At 44.9% G+C, this 24,531-nt stretch overlaps 1 protein-coding gene across 3 annotated transcripts; it reads left to right on the forward strand.

Annotated features, from left to right (window-relative positions):
• The first annotated feature begins 2,035 nt into the window (after positions 1-2,035).
• Positions 2,036-23,005, forward strand: MCM10 (minichromosome maintenance 10 replication initiation factor). 3 transcript variants are annotated; one of them, XM_075026773.1, is made up of 20 exons: positions 2,036-2,090; positions 3,228-3,280; positions 4,085-4,402; positions 5,182-5,286; positions 5,895-6,029; positions 6,552-6,726; positions 7,525-7,690; positions 8,462-8,629; positions 9,895-10,011; positions 11,445-11,644; positions 12,432-12,532; positions 14,861-14,962; positions 15,069-15,186; positions 16,138-16,366; positions 17,930-18,089; positions 18,772-18,890; positions 19,771-19,884; positions 20,686-20,831; positions 21,049-21,091; positions 21,466-23,005. In XM_075026773.1, exons 2-20 carry the CDS (start codon positions 3,274-3,276, stop codon positions 21,547-21,549), a joined length of 2,607 nt encoding a protein of 868 aa, XP_074882874.1. In that variant the 5' UTR covers positions 2,036-2,090; positions 3,228-3,273; the 3' UTR covers positions 21,550-23,005. The 3 variants fall into 3 exon arrangements, with proteins under 3 accessions (XP_074882874.1, XP_074882877.1, XP_074882876.1); XM_075026776.1 differs by having other exon boundaries at positions 17,930-18,071; XM_075026775.1 differs by lacking the exon at positions 2,036-2,090 and adding an exon at positions 2,829-2,976.
• Positions 23,006-24,531: the final 1,526 nt, after the last annotated feature.

The following is a 24,531-nucleotide window of genomic DNA, read 5'->3' on the forward strand; positions in this document are numbered from 1 at the left end:
ATCTGATGGAAACGCTACTAGGCCAAAATCAAACTAATAGAATGATAATAGAGCTGATTTCATCTGAGGAGCATTAACCTTAATGAAAACACAGAAAATCAATGTGAAAGGCCAAAGGAGGAATTACTTGTGCATCCGTCATGTCAAAATTAATCATTTTAAGAGGCGTCAGAAAGAGAAGGGATCTTAGCACAGAAATACTAACAGGAAGACAGGGATTAGCTGAAGTAGGTCTTCATAGAAAGACAAGATACTAGGTATAATAGTGCAAATCAGGAGGGACATGGAACTGCAAAGAATAAAACCACAATACACTGAAGCCTGTTCATACAACAGGGAGGATTGCTTGTCTGTTGTTGTCACCATTAACTGCAGTCCAGAGGACAGATGTGCTATCCCAATGGCCAGCAGATGCTCATTAGCACAGGTTTGAGAGTACATCCCCTTTGTTTTCCCTTAGATGAAAGATAAGATAAAATGTATTTGTGTTTTAAAGTGACTAGATGCTACATGTCCATGAAATACTACCTGTCCCCATATCACTGTCTTTAACAAAGATCATTCCTGGTGTAGTAGTTTGTTCCACAATCAGTACCCTGATTTTATGTGGAACAGGAGCCAGAAGCATTTCATTCCACTTCAGATTTAAAATCCAGACTGGGAAGGGGCCAGAACAGTCCCATGGGGTGGGTGTCAGATTTGTGAGCAGGAAGGTTATCTCTGCAGACTTCAGGTCACAGGAGCAAGCAAGCCAACATTACTCCAGTTAGATGGCAAGGAGGGGGACTTGGTGATGCTCTGTGATTAGCCTGGATCACACTGGCAATTAGCAGCCAGAGGGAGGGAAAATATGAAAAATACGGTGTCCTGATGCCTCCCCATGGATTTGCACCCATGCCAAGATGGGGCACAAAGTGTTTCCCTGCTTCCATTGTGGATGAGCAGCAATACAGAGGAGCTTCCTTGGGCCCTCAGCACCCACACATTCCTCCCCAGCTCCTGGTGTTATCCATTGTTCTGTCTCCCCAGAAACACCTTCACATGAACACCACACAGGCCGATGCATCCAGAATGAGTTAGCCCAGCAAGCCTGGGCTAGGCATGTGGTTTTCAGGCGAAAACCTGAAAACAAGAGAGTCTAACATGACACGCACTGGACAGCTTGGTTTACAACTATTCAGCAGAGCATTTCAACTGCTCAGCGGAGCATTTCTCTTGAGTTTTTTCCTGCCAGCTGCTGGAACTTCTTGATTCCTCCAGCTACCAGAGAATTTGTCCTCAGTTCTTCTTGCCTCACCCAGTACTGGTACTACTGGCCTTTAAATACCAGAGACATCCTCTCTTCCTTTGTGTATCATCTTGCAGGGTGCATTTAGTGCAAGAGCACTGGGATCTGAGCTCAAATCCTTCTGTTTCGAGGGCAATTTGGGGGCAATTTCTGCATATAATTGATGCAAGGAGAAAGGGACTAGAGCAATGAGTTTGTACATATTCAGAACTATTCTTTTTCACAGAATCATAATTGCTTGTACCAAAGAAATACTGGACTACAAAATCCTGTCAACTGCACGCGACAATACCTGGGTTTGAATTTGCTGGCTTAACACACCTGCTGAGATTATTTAGGTTATTCAGATGACTATGCTGCCTGCCGTACCCACTCCCGGAGGCCACTCGGACCAGACACAGGCAGGTATGCACAACTAAGGCGAGCTCACCCAGGGCCAGCCCAGAACTGTGGGGACCCAGGCCTCACACCACGGGGCTTCCCCTGAGGGCAAGCCGTGACACCTCACGCTGCTCCACCGAGGCGTTTAACGACGCCACGACGCCGTCACCCTCGTACCCATCACCTCGCTCAGCGCTGCAGCTCTCCCCCCCCCCCACCTCAGCCCAAACCCCACCGGGCACCCGCATCCCCCCTCACCCACCCCCGCCGCCGCTCGCCCACAACCAAGATGGCGCCGGACGGCGCCGCCCGCTGCCAGGACTAACGATGCGGAGCTGCGCATGCGCGGGAGGAGGGAGGGGGGGGGGGAGGCGGGGCCGGGTTGAAGTTTTGGCGGGTGCCGGCGAGCGCGCGGCTGATGGTGAGCGGGGCTGTGTGAGGGAAGGGCTGAGGGGAGCGGGGGTGCGGGAGCCCAGAAAGCGATCCCCGGGGGGGGGTAGAGGCTGGGGTGAGGGATCGGGGATCCACGGGGGAGCCCTGAGGGAGGTCGAGGTTCCCCTGGGTGGGGGAAGGCGGCCGAGCGGGGAGGGTGAGCCGTGAGGGGAAGGAGGATTCCCCTGGAGGGGGGATCCACTGGGAGCGGGGATGGCGGTCCTGCGGCTGCTGTGGTCCGTGGGGAGAGGGGGGGGGGGCGGCGGGCACGGCACGGCCGAGCTCTGCCGGGCCTCGGGAGCCTGGGGCTGGCCTTTAGGAGAGAGGCAGGGGGAGATGGCGGGGGTGACCCGCCGCGGCCTCCCGGGTGATCCCCGGCAGGACCCCGGGGCAGCGTGGTGGTCACTAGCCACGCCTGCTCCTGTATGCTCTTGAGTTTTGTTTCGTTCTTGGCTGAAAATTAATATTCCGGAGCAAGAGAAAAGAGAGAACTGTTGGAAGTGGAGTTTACGGGTGAAACAAAAGTCCCTGCAGCAGGAAAACCCGTAAGCGCAGAGTTAGAGTTTGGGTTTGTGAGTAATCCAGCCCCAGTGGATTTCTGTTCTTGTTATACAGTCTTCCCTTGACCATTTATGTCCGCCTGTGCTGATTATTTTTCATGGACGTGTTTCTGTGGAGGAGCTGTAAGAAATGTGGAACGTATGCTTTTAAGAATAAGAACTCTGTTGTTTTGAGGAGAGAGCGAAACCCTGCTACCTTCTTCCATTTTCAAATGAAGACTGAATCCTTTTCGGAAGATTTGCTTGAGTTAAATGCTAATTATAATTATAGTGCAGGACTGATGAGATGGAAACGGTTATTACTAGGAGAACATGGTAGGCGTTTCTTAAAATCTGTGTCTCTTAGGGCTTTTTTCTGAAAGTAATGCCCTTATGCTGCGGTGAGTTCAGCATATTCCCACCGATGAATGTGGGGATTTTCAATTTAGTGGAGTCCTCATCTGCAGCTGCAAACAAAAACAAGCTGGTGGTTTGCAAATCATCAAATAAGAAGCCTGAACACAACATGTATTTCTAGTTAAGATATAGCCATTTTAACACTGTCAATGTTGTTCTTCCCATAACAGAGAATTTTTTTCCTTGAGGTGCTCTTGAAGAAATCCTGGTGGAATTATGGACGGTAAGGGGGAAAGTACTCCTTTACTTTCAGTAGGAAAGTTGTCTTCTGACTAATATGTTAGTTAATAAGTTCAAGTGTTCAGAAAGCTTGGTAAACCTTTTAGCAAAGGAAATTATGTTGCACTAACTTCACTTGAGGAGGTCTTTGAGGTTGCCCCTTGCCTTCATTGTTGTCACCTTTCTGTGAGGCTGCTTTGTCCTTTCCCAGGCTTTGTGTTTTCTCCAGCAGCAAAGGCTAAACAGATTTCTTGTTTTGTTCTGAACTTCAGTTCTGCTTTGTCTCCCATTCCGCTCTCTGTATTTTCTTTTTTCCATTATTTGTCCCTTTGGTCCATATTTCTTTGCTCTGTATTCTCATCTTTGAGCAAACCATATCTGAGAATATGCTTTCTTGCCTGCCTTGCATCTTCCTCTTCACCTTCCATTGGCAAAAGCCACATAGGTGTCTGTAGAGCTCCCGGCTACACCTTTGCAGGTCCCAAGGCTTTTCTTTGTAACAGCAGCTATTGTGCAAGCAGTTGCATAGGAGGAAAAGGCAGCGCTAAGTAGTCTGCAAGTTTTCTGCCTACCAGCCAGCCTGGGTTGCAAGCTGAGAGTGTCTGCAGCCACATTGCTGTCCACATTGCAGGAGGCTGCTCTATCTTCCTTTAGCTGAAGCTGAAGTAGTTTTTTAAAAATGCCACTAGCTTCTCCAATTTAGTTTCAGTTGTCATTAGCTTGTGATTAGAGTATCTTGGATGTTTTATTCCATGGCAGCTTTCCTCTATCTGGACGGAAATAATGCTGAGTTTAATTTTTGCCTTAGCTGATGATGACTTGGATCTGTTGGCCTCCCTCCTGGAAGAAAGCGAGACAACTGAGAAGAATTCTCCTGGGAAGGAAGATGCCTCAGAAGATGAGAGGGGAGAACCAGATGAATACGATGAGCTCTTCGATGCAGAAGACGATGCATCCTACACTGAGGAGGTTGATGCTGAGGACAGCACGATTGATGAGCAGAAGGAGAACCTGGCTATGCTATTTGGAGATGTTGATGACCTGCTGGAAGAGGAGGATGCAGAAGAAACTGGCCCCACTTCAGCTCCCAGTCAGGCAAAAGAGAAGACCAATCAAGAACTGCAAGGTTTCTGTAACAGCATCTTTTATCTGATTTGTGATATATATCTTGTCTCTAGAGAGCTAATGGGCTCTGCTTCTCACTTTAGGATGGTGCCTGGAGGGGGAATACAGAAAGTCCTTGTGAAAGTTTCTAAGTCCAGTTTTCAGCGCTCAGTGGCCGAACTCACCAAACCTATTTTCCCCAAAGAAAGTCAGAGGATTGAAGTAAGCCAGGGACACTAAACTAGCTCTGCTGAGCAGGACAGAGAAGGTTGCCTATGTACGTGTGCCTTCTCTGATGAAGAGCAATGTTGCTTCAGTCTTCAGGGCTGTCATCCTGCTATCTTTCACCAGCACAGCATTCCCTTCCCCCTCAGGACTTGCTGGCAAGAGGTTCTGCCATACTGGTCAGCGCGGAAGCAGAGCCGGCCACTGAGCTTTCCTGTGTCCAGGCCAGATATTTGATTATATCAGAAGCATTTCTTTATGTTAAGGAGTGCAATCATCAACCATTTAAATTGTCTTATGTTCAGTAGGAAAGATACATGCAACATGGCAAGGAACATACCATGGTCAAGTAAAATATTTATATGAGAGAAGTCAGCTCCAGGCTGTATGAAAAAGTGTCCCTTCACAGTGAGCTATGTAGACTCAAGTAAATCTGTATTGTGGCTCTAGTCTTTGTTTTCTAAGTTCCTATGATGTAGTAAAACTGCCAGACTTCCAGGGATCTCATAAATCCCTGTTTGCAATGGCTTCCTGCTGTCTTCATTATTATCCTTTTTCTTCTCCTCTCTTTCCTAGCTGAGCTGAGAAAATTGCAAGAACAAATGAAGACATTACAGGAGCAGTTGCAAAAGACTGCTATTGGGCAGCAATCCAGTTCAGGCCCTGAGAAGAAAACCCCTGGTAATGAGACTAATTAAATGGGTTTATGATTTGTTGGCCTACCAATGTGCAATTTATAGGCAAGACTCCAGATAATCCTAAAGTGGGCACTGAGTAGCAAGGAGGAATGGTGGTCTGGTGTATTCCCACACAGGTTGTTTCCTGCAGCTACAGACTAAATCGGTGAGCTACAGTTTTGGTACCTACATCATGGGTTGATTCTACATGGGGCAGCTTTCATGACTGAAGTGCTCCAGAGTCTTCTGCTGGAAGTGTTCCTTCTTACTGGCAGATGTTGGTACACCCAGAAAATACAGCAGTGTTGGTTGCTGTAGCATGTCGGGTGTAGTAACAAAATTATATCGGAAAATTGAAAAGCAAGGGGATGCTCCTACTTTCCATAGCTTTGTGATTTCAGTGACATCCAGAGTTTTAGGTCGTCATGGGGAAGAGTCATTGGGGCTTTTCCAGCTGTTGCATTTCAGATGCTGGCAACTTAGCTGAAGGGTTTCCATGTGGGACCCTGACTTGGGCTTGTTATTCAGGGAATTGCTTATTTTGGAGCAGTTCTTAGTGTTTGAGCCCAGATCCTGAGATCTCTTAAATATTTTTTTTGTTTTCTTGGCCAGGTAAATCTCCCTGTCCACCCTTAAAGGAAAGGAAAGTTCAGAAGCTGCAAGAGTCACCATGTTTCTCAGCCCAGCTGGGCAATCCTTTACCGCCAGCCAAACGAGGAATCCAGAAATCAAAAGCATCCTCAGCAGGTACTGTTTCCAGTCTGCCTTCCACTGAAACACACTGGGCTTTTGTCGAGTGCTTATCTAGTTCACAGCAGCAGTGTAGACACATCCAGGATAGTTTTACACTAGTCAGTGCAGCAGTAGCAGTGTGGTCACAGCAGAATGGAGCTTATTACAGAGTTAATTACTTATTCTTTGCAATGGGTGCTATTCTCTGTACTGCTATGATTAATTTGGACACTGATAGCAGTCTAGCTTGCATCTGTGTATCCTACAATTTAGCTTGCCTGGAAAATGAGAGCTGCTCTGGGAAGCTCCTCAGCAGGCAGAACTCATTGCTTTACTTACATGTGACTGATCTGGAGCTGTCAGTTAGTTCCTAGCTGACTGGGAGACCAGTCTGGACAGATAGGACAGTTTTACACCTTGTTCTCAAGTGCATTATATAGACTCCTGTTTCTGGTCAGGTGCAAGTTAGTGTTGTTTTTATTTGAAAGTTTTTTTTCATTATTAAGATTTTTTTCTTGCCTTTTTTTCCTGCTAAAGAGAACAAGACTCCTCCTCCTCAGCAAGTCCTCAGTCTGGCATTCCAGCCTCTCAAGTCTGCTGCAGGGAACACACCCAGTAAGGTGACCAGAGAGAAGACTTCTCACATGCCTACATGCTCCAGTGCAACAGCTCAGCCAGTGTCTGTGGAAACCTTCTCGGGACTGAGATTAAGGTCAGCAGCCCAGCACTGAGCTCTGTCTGAGGTCATCACCCTCCAGTAATGAGAGAGAAAGCACAATCTGTCCAGTGTCCTGTGATGCTAGTCACACAAGTAGTGAGCAGGAGATTGGATTTCTGATTTTCTATATATACATCATTTAACCATGTCAGATAGTCAATTGTCATTAAGGGACATAACACAAAGCCACAGCATTGGCTGTTTGATTGGTAGATAGGTAACATTGACTTTTGGCTTATTACACTTCTATTTTCATTTTTGCTCTTTTCTAACAAAAAAAGCTATCATTTTATTAGCACTGCCTTCCCTGGGATGTTCTCAGTGGTGAAGGAGGGAAGCAGTGGCCATGTGCAAAGCCCAATTGTGCTCCAGTTGAGCAGATTTTGCTCCACACTGAGAAGCCTCGGGAGACACTTGTGATCCCCATACTCGGTGTGGCCACAAGAGGTCTCTGAATACTCACGGTGTCTTTCCTCACCAGAAACCATGCTTGATTTCCAAACCTTGCTCAGACACTCGTGATACTCAGTCCTTCCTGAAATGAGCAGAGTTAATGCAGGCTCAGGGCTAAGTTGCAGTGCAGCTATTCGGACAAAACCCCAGCATGATCAGTAGCTTTCTGATATTCGTACTGTGTCCTGAGGGGTTTTGTTTCAAGTGAACTCGGGGTGAAACAAGTCACAGAGGTATTTTGCAGCAAGACGTAGTCTCCCCGGGAGGATGCCAGATGGTTCCGATTGTCCATTTATGCCAATGGATGTGTTCTCTTTTACATGCTTTTGCTCGATCTAGAAAACCCCGGGTGTCTTCGGCTGAAATGGACAGGAAAATGGCTAACCGGAAGCTCATCCGACTGTCCCAACTGAAGAGCAAACTTGCTGCAGAAAATCTGGAGGAAATAGACTGGGTGACATTTGGAGTCATAGTGAAGAAGGTCACTCCTCAGAGCGCAAATAATGTAAGTAACTTCATTGTATCCCTTGCTCAGTTCAAGTGAAATGCTGGTTGTCTTTCCTGAGAAACTAATTAGGTCTTCAACTTAATCAGCCAACTCCAGGTAGTTAATGAAAAGCTACTATGTTAAAGATCTTGACTCATCTGGTTTCAATGCAGTAGTGCTGCTTTTAGTCCCCAGGGTAAGTCCTTAGCTTATCTGGTGCAGCTGTCCCAGACAGTGGCATTGGCTAATGTAACCATATCATCAATCTGTCCTAAATCTGTTCATCCACTGTTACATGTTAAATGCCAGTGCAAAAAAAAGGACTGTGACTCTCAGTCTTTCCAGACAGCCCTCTTGTTTTAAATGTGCCAACGCATCCTGCTTCTATCATTTCCTTAGAGGCCATTCTGTCCTAGATGATGTACATGTCCTATAGAAAGTAAGTAACTGATGAAACAGAGATCTGGATATGCCTTGGTTTTGTTTGTCCAGTGGGGTAAAAACCTTTTTATTCAGCAGGCAAGAGCGCTGTCCAGCTTTAATATCAGGAAGATTGGTGGTAGCAGTATTATTGTGCTATTTTGGCCTTTAAGAATCCCAGAATTGGCTGTGTGGCATGGCTGGAGATATTGTATCTAACCTCTACCGAGGTTACAAATTGTGCTTTTCTAAATCAGGAAACCAAAGGTGGGGGGGAAATCAGATGAACTCTTTAAAAGAAACAGCAAGAGGGGATGCAGTCAGTGTTCCTGTACAGATTGCTGAAAAGAAAGTGAATGTCTGTTCCAGGGCAGAACCTTCAGTATCTGGCGGCTGAACGACCTACGGGATCTCAATCAGTGTGTCTCACTCTTCTTGTTCGGTGATGTCCACAAAGAACACTGGAAAACAGACCAAGGCACCGTCATTGGGCTGCTCAATGCTAATCCTATGAAACCTAAAGAAGGTTCAGATGAGGTGAGAGGATTTTTCACCTGCCCATCACCTGTAGATAAAATCCCATAGCTGAACTTTTTTGTATCTGCTTGAGATTTAGCTTTATAACACATGTTAAGGCTGAAATTACAGCAGTCTGCCTGAACAGTTTGAATTGCATTCAGGTATTTGTGTGGTGTGTATTTGCTCCTAGCCTTCTGTAAGACTGAACTTCAAGAAGTCCTATTAAGCATCTAAAAATCAGAGTTTATTCAAGTGTTTAATCTGCTCTCAGTAGCAGTCAGCTCTTCCACAGACGTAGGGAGTGTATTTTCATTTCAGTTTATTCAGCTACTTCAGTGCACTGCCTATTTCAGTCTAGAGGTCTCTCAAAGCTGAAAAAGGTGGGGAAGCTCATTTCTCTCTTCTAATTTAAGCATGAGATGTGATTGCAAAATGTTTCCTGGTTCCAAAATCATGACTGAGAAGAAGCAGTATTTGATTTATTAAACAAACGATGTATTATGTATAGTGAGTTGATACATAGTAGTTCCCTTGTTTAGTCAATTACTTGTAAATGCAGAGCATGATTAATTACTTTTCTGTATGTATCAAAACTTTTAAGGTGGCTTCATTTTGCTAATGAATTAATTTTTTTTAATATCTTTTTAATTGCACTGGAATGGAAACCATTTTTACTGACTTCTGTCAAGGGGAATTTCAATCTAGTAGCTGGTGATGTAGTGTTTTGCATTTTAAATTCTCCAAATGGAAAAATTAAGAATCTCATTAATGGTCTATTAAGATATATAATTGCTTAAATTAACGTGAATAAGCAGTAGAAAGTCCTGTTGGTGAGTAGAAAGGCATACCAGATTTAATGTAAGGGCTGTATTTAACTGTTAAGAATGGCTCTTAGCTAAAATGTACACATTTAGAACTACATTAAAACTGACTTCTCAAAGTGCTTCTTACCTACAGATACAATTCCTAGTATCTTTGGTTGTGTGAAGTAGACACTCTTCTTGCACAGGAGTCAGTTTTGATTCGACCTAGACATATGGAGAGGGACAGAGCTCTGTACATCCCCTCTTCACATCCACTGCTGAATGTGGTTGCCATGATGGTGTCAGAGCCAAGTGGTTGTGCTCAATCTGAACAGGATATGTGGCTTGCTTAAACCAGGCCTGCATTTTAAAACTGCATTGTTAATATTGGAGGTACTAAACCGGACCAGAGCCAAACCAGTGACATCTAGAGAGAAGCCCATCCAGTCCTGCTCAAGGCATGTTCTGATTTCTTTCTAGGTGTGTTTGTCTGTTGACCATCCCCAGAAGATCCTCCTCATGGGTGAAGCTCTGGACATGGGCACCTGCAAAGCCAGGAAGAAGAACGGTGATCCTTGTGCACAGATTGTGAACCTGGTCTGTATCTCAGTAGTTAGCACATCCTTAAGATGTTGGTAAAAATCTGGCTGCTGATTTTGTACTGATGCTCTGACTCTTTGACTTGTTTCTGGATCTTGACTTGTAACTAACTGAAGTGGGTGGAGAAACTGATAAATGAAACCCAGAGTTGTTGCATTTGTGATGGCACTGTAGCAGCAGTACTGGTAGTTCCCTAAATGCAAAGCTGGTGCTGCAGTGAAAAGAGGTGGTCTTGACCCATGACTGCCACCGTCTCCATGCCCTTTCATTCTCCTTTGTGCCTGTGCAAGCTTCCATGCACTGCACTAGAGAAATCATCCAAAGTAAAACAACAGGAGGTTTTTCTTGGGAATGGTTGTGTTTTTCAGACATGGCTTTAACCCACTGAGTTCCCTGGTCCAGTGTGCCAGCAAGCTGGCAGAATATTTATACCTGAATGTGGTGCACTGGACATGAGAGGAAAAAGGTGTTAGGATCTTCTTGTAGAGACAGTAGTGACTTGAACTAGTTTAAAGGACTTGAGGACTATGTCATTTCATGGCTATGGTGATGTTAAGATACCTGAAAGGAACCCTAAGTTGGAAGGGTTATAGTTAGTAGGGTAGCCCTTAGAAGGAGGAGAGAAAATGAAGGAATGAAGAACTGGGAGGAACTCGGGTCCTGTGGAACTCACTCCCACTCAGCTGTGTGGAGTGGGAGGAATACAAATACAGAAGATACCTGTAGCAAAACAAGGCTGTGATTGCAGACCCACTCCAGGAGGTGCCTGTGCCACAGAGCGCTCAGTGAGATGTTCCAGTGCCACCTGGAACAAACTGTAGATGGAGGCTGTCTGGCAGAAGGACCTCATGAAGGAATCGACTGTCTGTTTAATTAGTGGCAAAAAATGTTTCATTGTGGGGTAATTGTAGTTATACAAAGATGGGGCAGATGAATATCAACAAGAATGGAGGTATTTTTTTGGTAAAAAGTTAAAGAACACCCTGAGTGAGTGCATTTATGGCACTGCTGTCTCTGACTGGCAGACTCACTATCTTCAATTCTAAATTCCCTCTGACACTGAAAACTGATTAATTAATTTGAAATGAGTCCATGAAATATCTTTCTCTGTGTTAGTTTTCCTTCGTGTTCATACTAGTAAGAAAATTACATACAATCTGGGCAAGAGGACCTGGGACATCAGTTGACTTGAGCCAAGGAATAGCCTTAAAATTCCTTGATGCACAGGTTTTTTTCCAGTGATTAGTATGGGCAGGTTTAGTTCTGCTTTTCATTGCTGGAGTATGGGCATATGTTTGCTGAGTTGGTCAAATGCTGGAGTACTACAATAGAGATGTTACTTCAGTTTAGAAGGATGCATGTGGGTGAGAGGAATGAAGTAAATTGTAATTACTAGTGTTCTGCAACAGGCTTCTCCCATTTCTTTTCAGAACGACTGTGAATATTGTCAGTATCACATACAATCCCAGTACAAGAAGCTCAGCTCGAAGCGAGCAGATCTGCAGTCCACCTTCTCTGGTGGTCGCATTCCCAAAAAAGTTGGTCGGAAAAATCCCAGTTTGAAGGAGAGGCTGTGTCAGGATGGGTTTTACTATGGAGGTGTCTCTTCAGCAGCATATGCAGCCTCAGTGTAAGATAAACCACTTATTTCCATTGCATTTGAAAAGAATTTCCCTCCCATATACCAGTGAGCCTGAAGCTATCTCTAAGGGGGCCTATTTAGTTAGAGATCCCTTTGACTTAACTACATTCACCAAATAGGAATAAGTGCCCCACCTTTGGTGTAATCCTCCTGGCACCATGGGGTAACAGAGCTGCTATTTGATAGGAAAATTTTAACAGCACTAAGATGTGGTAAGGGGTGTTTTTACCTCTAAATTAATACTGCGTTGTGAAGACAGTAGTACACCTTGCGTATTATTAAGTGACCAAGATCACTAGATCAGTATGCATCTCCTAACTAGCAGGAAGGGGCCAGGTCCTTCATTCAAATCCTCCTGAAGACAGCTGCGGAAAGACTTGAGTCACAGCTGGATCAAGCCCTGTGCTTGCACGTGGCTTTCATTCCCTTACCACTGCCCTCTGATAACTGGTGTGATGCCACAGTAATGAAGCAATTCCAGCCTCCTCTCCATCCCTGGAGTGAACTGTAAGCGAAGCTTAGCCATTACTTACGTTTAGTTTTCTCTCAGTACATAGGAAATACATATCCCAACCCAGGGAGAAATGGGAGATCTTAAACATTGTGCTAGAATTTAGATTTAGATCGCATCCTTCCCAAAGACTGACAGATGACAGGAGAGAGGCACCCTCTAGGGTGGCTGGAGTTTTGTTGAAGCACTGGGCTAGTGTTTGAGCTCCTGTCCTTGCTCTAAGCATGGGAAAACTGATGTTCTTGTTTTGTTTCCTCTTTCTAGTGCAGCAGCTGCAGCGCCGAAAAGGAAGATTCAAACCACTCTCTCCCATCTGGTTGTGAGAGGAGTTGACGCAATTGTCCAGGAAACCAGGCAGAAAATTGGTACCTAACTAGCCATGTATTCTCTTCATCCTCCAGATATTTCCAGCTTGATGTGTAGATGTGTCCCAGGACCCTGCTACTCATTGAATGAATCTGGCAATTGGTTTGCTACAGAGATAGCTGTTTGCAGGCTGCTTTCTCGATTGATCAAAACTCCTCTTCCTTCTTGAGATAGCAGCTGCAAGGCAAATGTAACTAAGCAACTGTGTAGCTCCATGCATCTTTTTCTCATCAGTGCCCCTAAATTAAGTATCCTGTTCTGTCTTTGGACAGTGACAGAAGATCTTTGACAGATTAATGGGAATTGGAAGTTTTAAGAACTTTGAACCAGAGAATTTATTTTATTTGATTAAAATAAATGACTTCTGTCAGTCTTGAAAGCTTCCAAGGAATACAAAGTATAAATCAGAGTCAGGTCTGCAATGCAGGGGACCTCCCGAGTACCCAGCCTTTTTCTAGTGCTTTTGTTTTGTGATCTTCAAAGCATGTTCCTTCCATAGCCTTTGGGATGTCACTGATCTTCTCTGCCTCCATTTTGTTTCTGTAAAGCTCTTAATATTACACCCTCTTTATGCTCAGTGGAGAGCAGATGACAGATCATTCAAACTACATGCTCTAGATGCCACTTAGATGTCTTCTTCACATCTTTCTGTTCCCTCAGTTGCCTTCATTTCAGACAACACAGTGTGTGTCCTGTCTCTAGCTTTTAACTGCTCTTAATTCTCCTGGGATAAGATGTGGTGGCTTCAGGGCTTTTGTCACGAAATGGAGTGGTTTGCACCACTTAAAGAATCATTTTCAATGGTATTAGCAAAAGAAAAATTATTTAATTGGAATTCATATAAAAGCGTGACTTCACAGATTTTGATGGCAAGGTTCACTCTATTACTTAGTACATGGATGAAACGTATACAGGAAAATTAAGTTAGAATCAGACTAAAATTAGGTATACAGAGACCAAAAATGCAATAGGTTAAAAAAGATAAATATACAAAGAAAAATTGAGTTAGAATTGATTTCTTGTGATTTGTATAGAGATCGGGAACGTAAAAAGGGTTTGGGAGACCCTCCCATTGAGTCACGAGGTTCAGAGAAGACCCCCTTGCTTTCTAAACTGTCGAGAGTCTAGGTGCGGCTGGATCAATTCCTAGTCCCAGACTTGGTCAACGGTTTATATCTGAAGGGATTATGAGTGTAATAGCAGCCTGAGATTCATTTATAGTCAAATAAAGTTCATGACACTAATTTAAGTATAGATTTGAAAAGCAATATTTGTAATATACTTTCTATGGAATATTCAGGTTAGTACACATATGCACAAAGACACTAAGAGATATACATGAGGGAGTAACAGAGGTATACTGTTAAAAATTCCCCTCGAGTTCAGTGAAAATATTCATGTCAAATGCTTTGGCATCTTTCTCAATGGGCGAAGGGTCAAGTCGCAATGAGTGGAGAGTATCAGCCCAAGCCTTGTCAGCTTTCAGCGACAGACCTCTGATCTTTGCAAAACAGAAAAGTCTGCGAGCTCTGAGAGGTGTCCCACTCAGAGGGGGATGGTGGTCACAGCCTGCTGTGGTCCAGGAGAGCTCAGAGGGTCTCACTTAGTACTGCTGTTTATAGGTTTGGGAGATGATTGGCTTTAGTCATCACCAGATTACTGGAATTCCAGCTGCGCTGGTAGCATTTCATGTGAGTTACAATTCAGACAAGGAAGGTTCCAAGGCTGTCAGGGAATGACTTAAGATTCAGATACGGGATGCTCCAAAGTTGTCAGGGGACGACTGGGATGTCTCAAGGTTGTTGTTAAGAGAACTAGTTATCTCTACTTTTTGGTTTTTGTTTTTGCCAGGCAGCAGGAGTCCTTGAGATGGTCAGCGTGACTCCCTGTCTTAGCTGTGTGAGAGTTCCTGGTACAGTCAAGGGATGCTTAACCACCCGACTCATTACGCCTATACTAAGGCCTAACGAGACTTCCCGAGCTCATAGATCAGCCCAGAGAGGGGGAAGAAATGCACCACTGCAGCTTTCAAGTGTTCTAAAAATGGGAGCAGTGGGAGCACCACAGACAGACAAGGCTGATGGGGAACTGACTGACTGATGAAATTGCTGAAGGGGTAGAAATGTCTACCCCTTTGTGATGTGTTCTGTGAGGACAAGGCCATGGGCAACCAAATATAATGTAGAAGTTGACCTTGCTTTGGGGTGGTGCTCACTCAGGTGGCCTGCAGCAGTTTCTTCCAACCTAGACTACTCTACATCTCTAAAGTCAGGCCTGCTTCCCTTCTTGGCTCCAAATCTGTTGTATTTCTGCCTCTCCTGCTCCAGGTGCAGCAAAGAGACCCATGCAATGTTCTGAGGAATTCAAGGAACTGCTGGCACAGCCAACTTTTGGAGCACGAAATCTCTGTAAACACTGGACCAAAGCAGGTATTGTCCTTTTGCCTGAAGGAAAACCAAAACCCACTCCTGAAAACACTCGACTTCCTTCTGAGCAAACAGCGGCTTTTTATTTTGTTTTGGTTTTTTTTCCCAGATGCGGGAAAAAAGCAAGGAGCCAATTTCCAGTCTATCTCTGCTTCAGCACTGCTCAAGCAACAGAAACAGAAATTGCTGGAGGCCAGAAAAAAGCGATCTGAAGAGATTCAGAGGCGGTAATACATACTGACTTTCACAGGAAGGGTTCCATTACTGTGACCCTAAGTATAACTGTGGGAAGTGTTTTGCTGTTTTAATAAAACTTCATTTAAATAGAAATACCCCAGTATTCGGTGGAGAACCAAATGCTACAGCACAGTGCCCAGCAACTAGAAGACATGATGGGGAGAGATTAATTAGAGTAGGAAACTGGTATCCGGAGTCCTGGTTGTGTTCATTGCTGGCTTGCAAGGATCTTCTGAACTTTAAGATTTGCCAAGTGTTTTGTGCATATCTTGTTAACAAACCTAAGAAGAAACACAGAAAAGCCACCCTGGGTGAGACTGAGATTGATGTAGCCAAGTAGCCTCAAAAGGCTCAACAGAAGCCAAAACAGAACCTGAAGGACAATAATAAGACTAGGCACAATCATGATGGTATTTCCCCCAGATACCCTTCTAGCCTCCAACACTTTAAGTATTTCAGTGACTTTCCAAGCTAGGGGTGGTATCTGTCACAATATCTCTGAAGGGTTGGGGTTTTTTTCCCATGAACCTGTCCAACTTCTTAACCATGACCTATGCAAACCTAAGCATTTATGTGACTCCTGTGACAAGGGGTCCCACTGCTTAACTACCTGTTCTGCAAAGAAGGCCATTTTTGTGCTTTCATCTCTCACCTCCCGGCTTCATTTGATGCTTCTATCTGTTTTTTTGTTTTGGAAAGCAATTGGTCATTCACTCCTTCTGGTGACTCCTTCAAGTGGCTTAATTTCAGCCACCCCAGTGAATTCCTTACCAGTCTTGTTTTCCTCTCCTGAATGCCTGAATTGCTGCATGATTTTCTAGTAATAAAAGGCCAATTAGTGAAAAATCAGTCTGCAACCCTTCCATTCCTATCTGTTTCTTAAACCTTTCTGTCTCTTTGACTTGTGTCCCTATTTCAATGGGTTAATCTTGTCTTACTAGGTTTCTCCAGAACACAAGTAAAGCCAGCAGCCCTGCTTTGCCATCCTCCTCCAGACAGTCCTCTCTCCAGTCTCCAGTACCTGCGGCAGAGTTTCCCAAAGCTGCAAAAATGTCAACTCCTCAAAGGCCCAGGCTAGGCACAGGCTTCTCAGAAGGAGAAGATATCCTCTTCTTTGACGGGTCTCCACCTCCAACACCAAAGCTAGGCAGCTTGGCAGAAGCCAAAAAGGTAACAGCTTTTTGAATCTTTTAAGAAGTGGAGGTTAAGGGAAGTTTGGTTTGTGGTAGTAAAGGAGTCTTCGATGAGATATAGGCCAGCTCAGTTCTGATGCTAAGAAAGTTTCTGATTTGTGGAATCAGATTGGTCTATATTACACTACACAAAAAACCTGCAGTTCCTGACTGCTGTTAGTATCGAGGTCTATGCTACCATCTTGCCTGTAGTCAACCTCCACAGCAGTGGAACAGCTGTTAAAGAGAGGCCTGTGTTTGTGACATTTGGCCAGTGGAGCTGATGTCTCTTGCTTGTTCAAAATCTACCTGAATTGACCAGAAGTGAGTTGTTATGATCTGTCTTGTGTGTGATGCTCATGAGCTCACTCTTGGATCTTCTCCGAAGGCAAGCATCACTGAAGCCACTGACACAACTGGCAATTTCAGCAAATACTAATTGGGCATGGACAGGGGACAGAGCAGCTTCTTGGGATTGGACTGGGGAAAAGGAGATGGGGAGATAGGGCATCTCTTTTAAGTCATGAACCTGATGCTAAGCTTTTTGCTGAAGAAATACTTCTTTATGCATGCTGGCAGCTTCTCTGAGTAGAACTGACTCTGTTCTTGATTACCTGACATAGTCTGTCACCCCTTGGGCAAATTACCTTTGGAGAGCAGTTTGGAGTAGCTCTGTGGATGTCCTTGTACCCTGTGCTTCATGCAGGTCGACAGAGCTTCTTTGTCCACCAGTGGCTGCTCTTTTGCTCTTGTGTTTTGGGGGTTTGGGACATTTTAAAGCATCAGATTGTGGATAGGTCCTGGGCCAGGACGGGAGGTGCTGAAGTGATACTTACAGAAGAAAGGAGAGCAAGGCCTGTCACTATTGATTGTTTTACAAGCATGAAAATCCTTAAGTGCTGGGAAGGGGCAGGGGATTTGCGCTGGAAATCCTGGGAATGCTAAACTGTGTGTGTTTGTTCTTTGGGATTGCTAGTGCAGTGTATTTGGGTGTTTTCCATTTGTCAGGTAAGCAACAGTGAGCTAAACTAGTCTAGGTATGTTGTGCCATGAGTTTGAATAATTTTGGTTTCTAGCCAGAACAGACTGCATCTTTCCTTGGCACAAATCTGTTCACATGTTTGTTAAAGAAACTTTTCTCTTCCAGCAAGGAAGAAGGAGTTTTGGCATTCTGGGAATATGGAAAGGAATAGTTGTATGCAATTTTCTATTAGTTCCCAATTATTACCAATTTATGTGGAAATCTCAAGTGATTTGATTCCTCTGGAAAACTTACTGATTTGTGAAGCAGTTAAAGCACAGCTGCAGAGATATCAAGCCTGGTAACACACCTAGAGGAGTGATTTTATGGTTTTGGAAGTCACGAGAGGTTGGGTGATGTGGTGAATTAGATGTACAGCAGATCTGGGAATTTTGTTGGGCTTGTCTTCAGCCAGCTCCATGCTCAGGCCAGTGGATCTTGTCCCCTCAGTTTGACAGACTTCCTCTGCTACTTCTGGAAGTAGAAAGACGGGAGCCAGACTGGTCACCAACACATTCAATGTTCTTTTCTTTTTTCTAGCTGGCTGCGATACACCGACTACGAGCAAAAGGCCAGATTCTTGCTAAAACTGACCCAAACAGTGTCAAGAGGAAAAGAGCTGATGTTGATGATGTCCTAGAAATTGTTGAAAGAGTTGAGAAAAATGTTGCTCAGCCACAAGGTACAGAAGCAGAGAATGGTATGTAATGGTAGCTTCTAGAGTAGAAAAAATATGCTTATGTCCTGCTGAACAGAGCACTAGTTGCTGCGTTAAGGACTTAATTGTTGTGCCAAAAAGAGGCCAAGTTAGGTCTGTTTAGAACTTAAAGGGTTTGTTGCAAAGGCTAAACAATCTCTAACCCTGTGGAGAGAGTGTGAGATGTAATCTCTGATAGCTCCCTGTCCTCATCTCTGTGCCCTTTCTTCCAGCACTTGAGCATCTGCAATGCAAGGCTGACTTAACCAAGGGAAGACAAGTAATAGTCCCACCTGGGGAGGTATCTGAATTTCCTGTGGGAACTTGAGTTTGGCCGCTGGTGATTTACTGTGTGATCTTGGATGAATTGCTTAATTCCCTTTAAAACCTTTCCATCAGTCAGGGAGGCAACACTGCTTGCTCCCCTGGGAGTAGTGTGAAAATTCCTAGTATGGTGCTTTGGGAGAAGATGCAATGTTTTTTAAAAAAAAAGCTTTTTTTTTTTTCTGAAGCCATATTTGAATTTGACTTCATGTTCTCCTGAACTAGGAAAGGCTGCTGTCTGACCTGAACATATGCCTGAGAGACCTCAGACTTTCAAAATCTCCTGCAGTGATCATGCTTATGGATCACGACTTTGTTTTGAACTTGGTCTCTGTAGGACTGAGCCTTTTTGTCCTCCTAGATATGGATGAACTGGAGCCTGCCCAAAAGAAACGGCGTGAGCAGCTGGCCTATCTGGAGTCAGAAGAGTTCCAGAAAATCCTGAATGCCAAGTCCAAGCACATAGATGTTCTGAAAGAGGTATGGCCTCAATCCAGCCTTGACTGAGGGCTCAGAACTAGGGAGCTGTCTGGACTCCTCATAATGATTTGTAGCAAGAAGCAGGCACCCAAACATGTCATAGAACTAAATCGTCCTGATGAGTAGGGTCAGGGGTGTCGGAGCGCACAGTGCCTGCAAGTCAGCATTATTGCCATAGCCATGGTACAGTCAAGTTGCCATTGGTTTTTTTGCTGTGTTTGGAAGAATCAGTGAGGTTTCCTGGGTAGTGGATGATCAAAGAAATCCTTCTGCCTTAAACCCAGATTAGCCACCTGCCTATTTTGTCCCTCATTTCTTGACATCTCGGCCACATAAAGACAGCTGCCATCTTCATCTGGGACTCATGTAAGTTGTGGAGCCTGTGAAATGCCAGCGGTTGCCCTGAAGAGCTAAGAGGTTGGGTTTCTCCCATCAGGGTCTTTGCTGAGCAAGTTCCCAGGGATACAGCACCTCCAGTGGCACAGCGCTCTTGTCTTGGACACGTTGTCTTGGTATGAAGTCCTAGTTGCTTTAGGGTCTTCTGAGGAGTAATATTTTGGCTAAGAATCAATTCCATTTATTACATCTGCCTACCTGACCTCTCCATGCACTGTTCTCATAGGTTTGTGCTTATTTGAGTAGTACATACTGTTGTTAAACCCTCCCACTCATACATCTCAGAGGTGGTTCATTTCAATGTTGGTGAAGCACAGCCTATGCACTGTATGGAATTTTTGAAGCAAGAGATATTTAGTGTTTCTCTGGCTCCTAGATTGCAGTCTACTTTCAAGCAGGCCTGGTAGTAATTTGTCTACGGCCATTTATGGAGTGGCTTCTCCCATCTTTGTCTCCCCACAACCCTTTTTGTGTGCCCCCACAGGCTGAGGCTGAACTGCAGGAGCAATACTTTCAGCCACTGGTGAAAAAGGAAGAAGTGGAAGAGAAGATGAGAAGCATTAAAGAAGTGAAATGTCGAGTTGTGACATGTAAAACGGTGAGTGAAGGCGAGCCAGGGTAACAGCAGTGGAGTGAAACATGGATTGTACAAAACGATGCTGGACCATCCTGCAGACTCCCATCTGTCACTCTCTCGGCCATAGTCCAGTGCAGGGATCAAATAGAGACAGTTTCATTCCTTATGCCTGTTGCTGAGAGCGGCCCATGCACTGAGTGACTGCCACATGAAGACACTGGCAAGGCAGGCTTTAGTGTTGTGCTGACCATCTCAACTAGATGTTTATGCCAGTGTGTTCCTTGGGTGTTGGTGTCCTGAAAATATTTATCAGTTTCTTCCCTGAAGTGCTTTGTACCAGGACCCTCAGTTCCCCATATTACATGACAAAATAAGAGAATTGCCTTGAAAACATAACACTGGGTGGGATTCCTCTATCTGCATTTCCAGGGACTTTACTGTCAGGAAGAGGAGTGGAGCTTTATTACTATCCCAAATGTGCCAAGAAGAAGGGAGGAGTTACCTCCCATTCCCAGAGTTTCAGCCCCTGCTGGACTTGCCCTCCTGCTGCCTTTCCTTTCCTATCTGTTTTGGGACTGCACAGAGGGCCACTCTGTGCCCCGTGAGGCGCTGGGAGCTGGGCCACAGGATGGTGGCAAAGAGAGGAGGATGGCATTAGAAGGAGCAGTGACAAAGCCTGGAGCGATGATATCAGACTGGTGGGCTCCTCAAGATGGGAGAAGATAGAGATGCTTTCCTCTGAGTGTTCAGCTGTTGCTAGCCCACAGAACAGGTCTCACCTGCTGGTGAAGCACTCACAGCTCTCTTTCTTCTCCCTGACAGTGTAATTACACTTTTTTCAAGCCTCTGGAGACATGTGTGCAGGATAACCACAACTACCAGTGGCACGATGCCATCAAGCGATTTTTCAAATGTCCTTGTGGAAACAGAGCTATTTCCCTTGACAGACTCCCAAAAAAGCCCTGCAGGTAAGAAATGAGCCTCGTGAAATAGTGACTGGGGCTTTTGTACTGTCCATTCACAAGTAACATGTTGGGAGTCGCATAACCATGTCCTAAAACAGGAACGTTAGCCCTTGTGCTAACTAAGCAGTGTGGGAAAGGTGTGAGGCTGGTTTTGGACCCCCTCATATTGTGCAGCAAACACACACCACAGTGGCCCTCACCTGTCATCTTCATCTTTCAGTACCTGTGGCCTCTTCAAGTGGGAGCGAGATGGGATGTTAAAGGTAAGAGTGAGCCAGCAGTTTCTGAGCACCTCAGCTCTCTGGCTGCTACTCTTGGTACTTTGGTCCTATGCTTTGCTTCAGTGCCCTTACAAGCTCCCAGCAAAACCAAGCAGCTCTGCATTTTGTCAGCTATGTATAGGTACCTGCAGGCTGTGTTTTAGTGGACTTGTTGCTTTCTGTTCTTGAAGCTTTTTTTTATTTAACCGTGGGGAGTTTCCTTTTGAACAAAGTTGTAAAAATTCAGAATGTCAAGGTTCCTAGACTGTCAATATTTAATCAGATAATCTAGCCCTACCACAACTTCTGTCAAAGAACTGTTTGGGAGACATCTTACCACACATTTAACTTCTTTTCTCTGTGGTTCATGTTTCTAGGAGAAAAAAGGTCCAAAGATTGGTGGAGAAACACTTCTACCACGAGGAGAAGAACAACCAAAATTTCTCAATAGTCTTAAGTGACCTGGAGTTGATTTTTTTCACAGCGTAAGGGTGGATTTCTGTGTCTAAACCACACATTTCATTACTGGAATGCCAAGAGGATTCTGGTTTTAGGGATGAATGAGCAGGGGAATCAATTCCTGATGAGAAGGACATCCACAAAGTCTCCACCAGGCCACTGCATGTATATTCAGCTTTGATCATTTTAAAATTGACTGAATAAGGCTGCATGTGAAATACAAGTTTATGCCTGTTCTTTCTTGCTAACAACTTGTAAACAAGATTTAACCTAGAAAAGAGACATCTAGGGTGGAATTTGTCCCAAGAAATCCGTAGGTATCCCACAATTTATGTTGAATGGCTGGTGTAGAGTGACCTCACCAGAATTTTAAGTGACAAATCATCATGAACTGGGAGGAATGTAGATTCCATAAGCACTTGTGAAGTTAATACTGTGGTGTGTAAATGCCAATCTGTCAAGGTTTTTCAGCTGTTGGCCAAAAAGGGGTGCGAGAGGGTGGTAGCCACAAAGCAGTCTTCATTGGCTCCAAAATTACTCACTTCGAACCCTTAAGAACAGATGTCAAACAGTTCCCGAGTTGTATCCTTGGCTTATGTGTTAAAAAACCCTTCAGTAGCTTTGGCACTGCAGCCAGCAGTGTTTATGCTGCAGACTGTCAGGAGCTCTTTGGAACGCTCTTTCCCTATCACACAGCCCGTACTGGGTTCTCAGCACCATCCACACTACAGCACCTTTATGGCTACAAACCTGCAGCTCCCACTTTGAAAAGCATTTTGATGAACCTGGCACTGTTTTGTGAGTGGTTTTTAAAGAGCTGAGCAATTACATTTAATGGGTTTTACCCTTTTTCTGGCATTTTAAATTTTCCTGAAATCTTTCCCGATCATCGCTATGTCAACCTTGGCTGCTGGCACAGCTGCCTGGGGGACAGTAGCTGTCTCAAACCAAGCAGGACGAGATCTCCAAGGGGTGGCTCCTGAGAAGGAGCTGTCTTCATACAGGCTTTTTTCTGAAAGGACATCTCTGGAGGGAGGCCTGTGGCGTTTGGCCAGCTTTTCCTGGATCTGATGTTTCTGCTGCTCCTAGCACCCTGTAGCATCACAGGGTGGTTTTAAGTGCCTAAAGCCACTAGTACCTCAGTGATTTGGTGAAACTGCCACCACCAGTCTCACATGTCTCAGTGGCCTTGCCCATAACTCTTTTGTTTGCTTGCACAGGGGCTGGAAGAGAAATAAGTTACTTCATTTGAAGCAACTGGACAGATTTACCTCAGTATTCTGCAGCCCTCGTCTCCTACTGGTGCTTTTGCTGGGCAACTTTGCTCGGCATATTGCATTCATTTCAGTCTCATGTCGATACCATTTGATAGGTGGGGTGTCACTGGTAGGTGACTGAATATGTAACTGACATTGCTTGGCAGTGTCTCCTGTTGATTCCTCATTCAGAATAAATACAGTGCGCAAAAAACTACTCCCTGGGTTTGTATGGTGTCATACCTCTGAGGAAGAGGATGAGTTGCTTGCTCAACATCTTCATTTGTCCAAAAGCTTGGTGCTGAATCACCAAGAGGAATTGGTTTGTGGTCCGTAACTCTGGCTGCCACACAGTTTTCTCATTCAGATCAACAGGAGTTTCTGACCTGGAGTCCACAAAACCAGCATGAAATTCCACATGTATCAGCCTTCAGCCAGCACACTGAAAGCTTCAGGCTCTTTCCAGTTCCTGCCTCTGGCCAATGGAAAGGAGATTTGTGCAGAAATTAAACTGTCAAAGGTGGGGTAATGATTTATCTTTACAAATGCCCCCAGGACTGTGATACATAGGAAAAGTATATGTCTCCTTGGGAGCCAAGGAATGAAAGCAATACTCTCAATTCATCCATGTATGCAAAAATAGGATGAAGAAACCAAGGCCCATTGCTTTACTTAAACCCCTTAAACAAGGAGTGGAGAATATTGATGTATTGGATTTTATGCGCCTCGGTCTATTTTTGGAGCTACTTTTCTCATGCCAGAGATGGCTCCAGCCCAGCAGAAGCAGGCAGGAGGGGAGCTACCCGCGAGGGCAAGCTGCCACGTGAGCGCACAGTCCCAGCACTGTGCCAGAGCAGCCTGCAGGGTCTCTGGTCCGTACTGATGCGTCTGGACCGATACCTGGGAGCGAGAGCAGAGGCAGAGACCCACGAGAGGCAGCTCAGGCGTGACCTGACAAGCCCAGCTGGGTCTACGCTGTCACTGAAACTGTCCCAATTTTGGGAACGTGATACGAAGACCTCCAACCTTACAACGAAGCAGCCCAACTGCCTGCCAGGCAGTGTTAGCGAGACAGCAGCCAGCAGGTCGAGGGGTGCGAGTCTGCCCTAACACTACCTGTAGGTATAAGGCATTAAACGGGATTAACATTACAGAAACCTCCGCTGCCGCCATTAACATCGCGAGTGAATCAAGACTGTGGTGTTGCTGAAGCGGCCGTGTCCCCTAAATCGTTAAGCAAAACCACACTGGAAATATAATGCTGAAAGTGTATTCTCACAGCCATTATAAGATTTGCAGAGTAGTAAACTGATAAATTGGCCCTTTCCCCAGCCAGGAAATGTTCTGTCTGCAAAGTTGTTTCTCCAGCTACAAAGTTCCCTGTGTATAAACGAAAATGGACAGGAAGATATCCAGCTTCTCTCACAATAACCTCCTACAAAATCAGGCTTGATTTTTAGATACTTTAAGCATCCTGCCTCTCCTCAGCCCTCAGCTACTGCTGAAATGTTAATTTAGAGCACCTCGCCCTGCTGCCACAAATTATCTTTCCTTGGACTTTACGAACACTTTGAGGAAAACTTAAACCCTTAGCGTTTTCTCCCTCTGTATTAATTCTCAAGTAAAATCAGTTTAATGAAAACTTAATATCCTTTCACAATAAATACACTACTAAAGGACCTTGCTTTTTGCCTGTAGGTTTTTAATGGCAGAGCCCGTGCAGTGGTC

This window comes from Buteo buteo, chromosome 4 (genome assembly GCF_964188355.1).
Source record: "Buteo buteo chromosome 4, bButBut1.hap1.1, whole genome shotgun sequence".
Classification (NCBI taxonomy): Eukaryota; Metazoa; Chordata; class Aves; order Accipitriformes; family Accipitridae; genus Buteo; species Buteo buteo.

Bases quoted from the DNA above. Each gene is read 5' to 3' on its own strand.
- MCM10 (XM_075026773.1), top strand. The intron at 10,012-11,444 runs GTCTGTATCTCA...ATTTCTTTTCAG, and splicing joins GTGCACAGATTGTGAACCTG to AACGACTGTGAATATTGTCA. The intron at 14,963-15,068 runs GTATTGTCCTTT...TTTTTTTCCCAG, and splicing joins TAAACACTGGACCAAAGCAG to ATGCGGGAAAAAAGCAAGGA.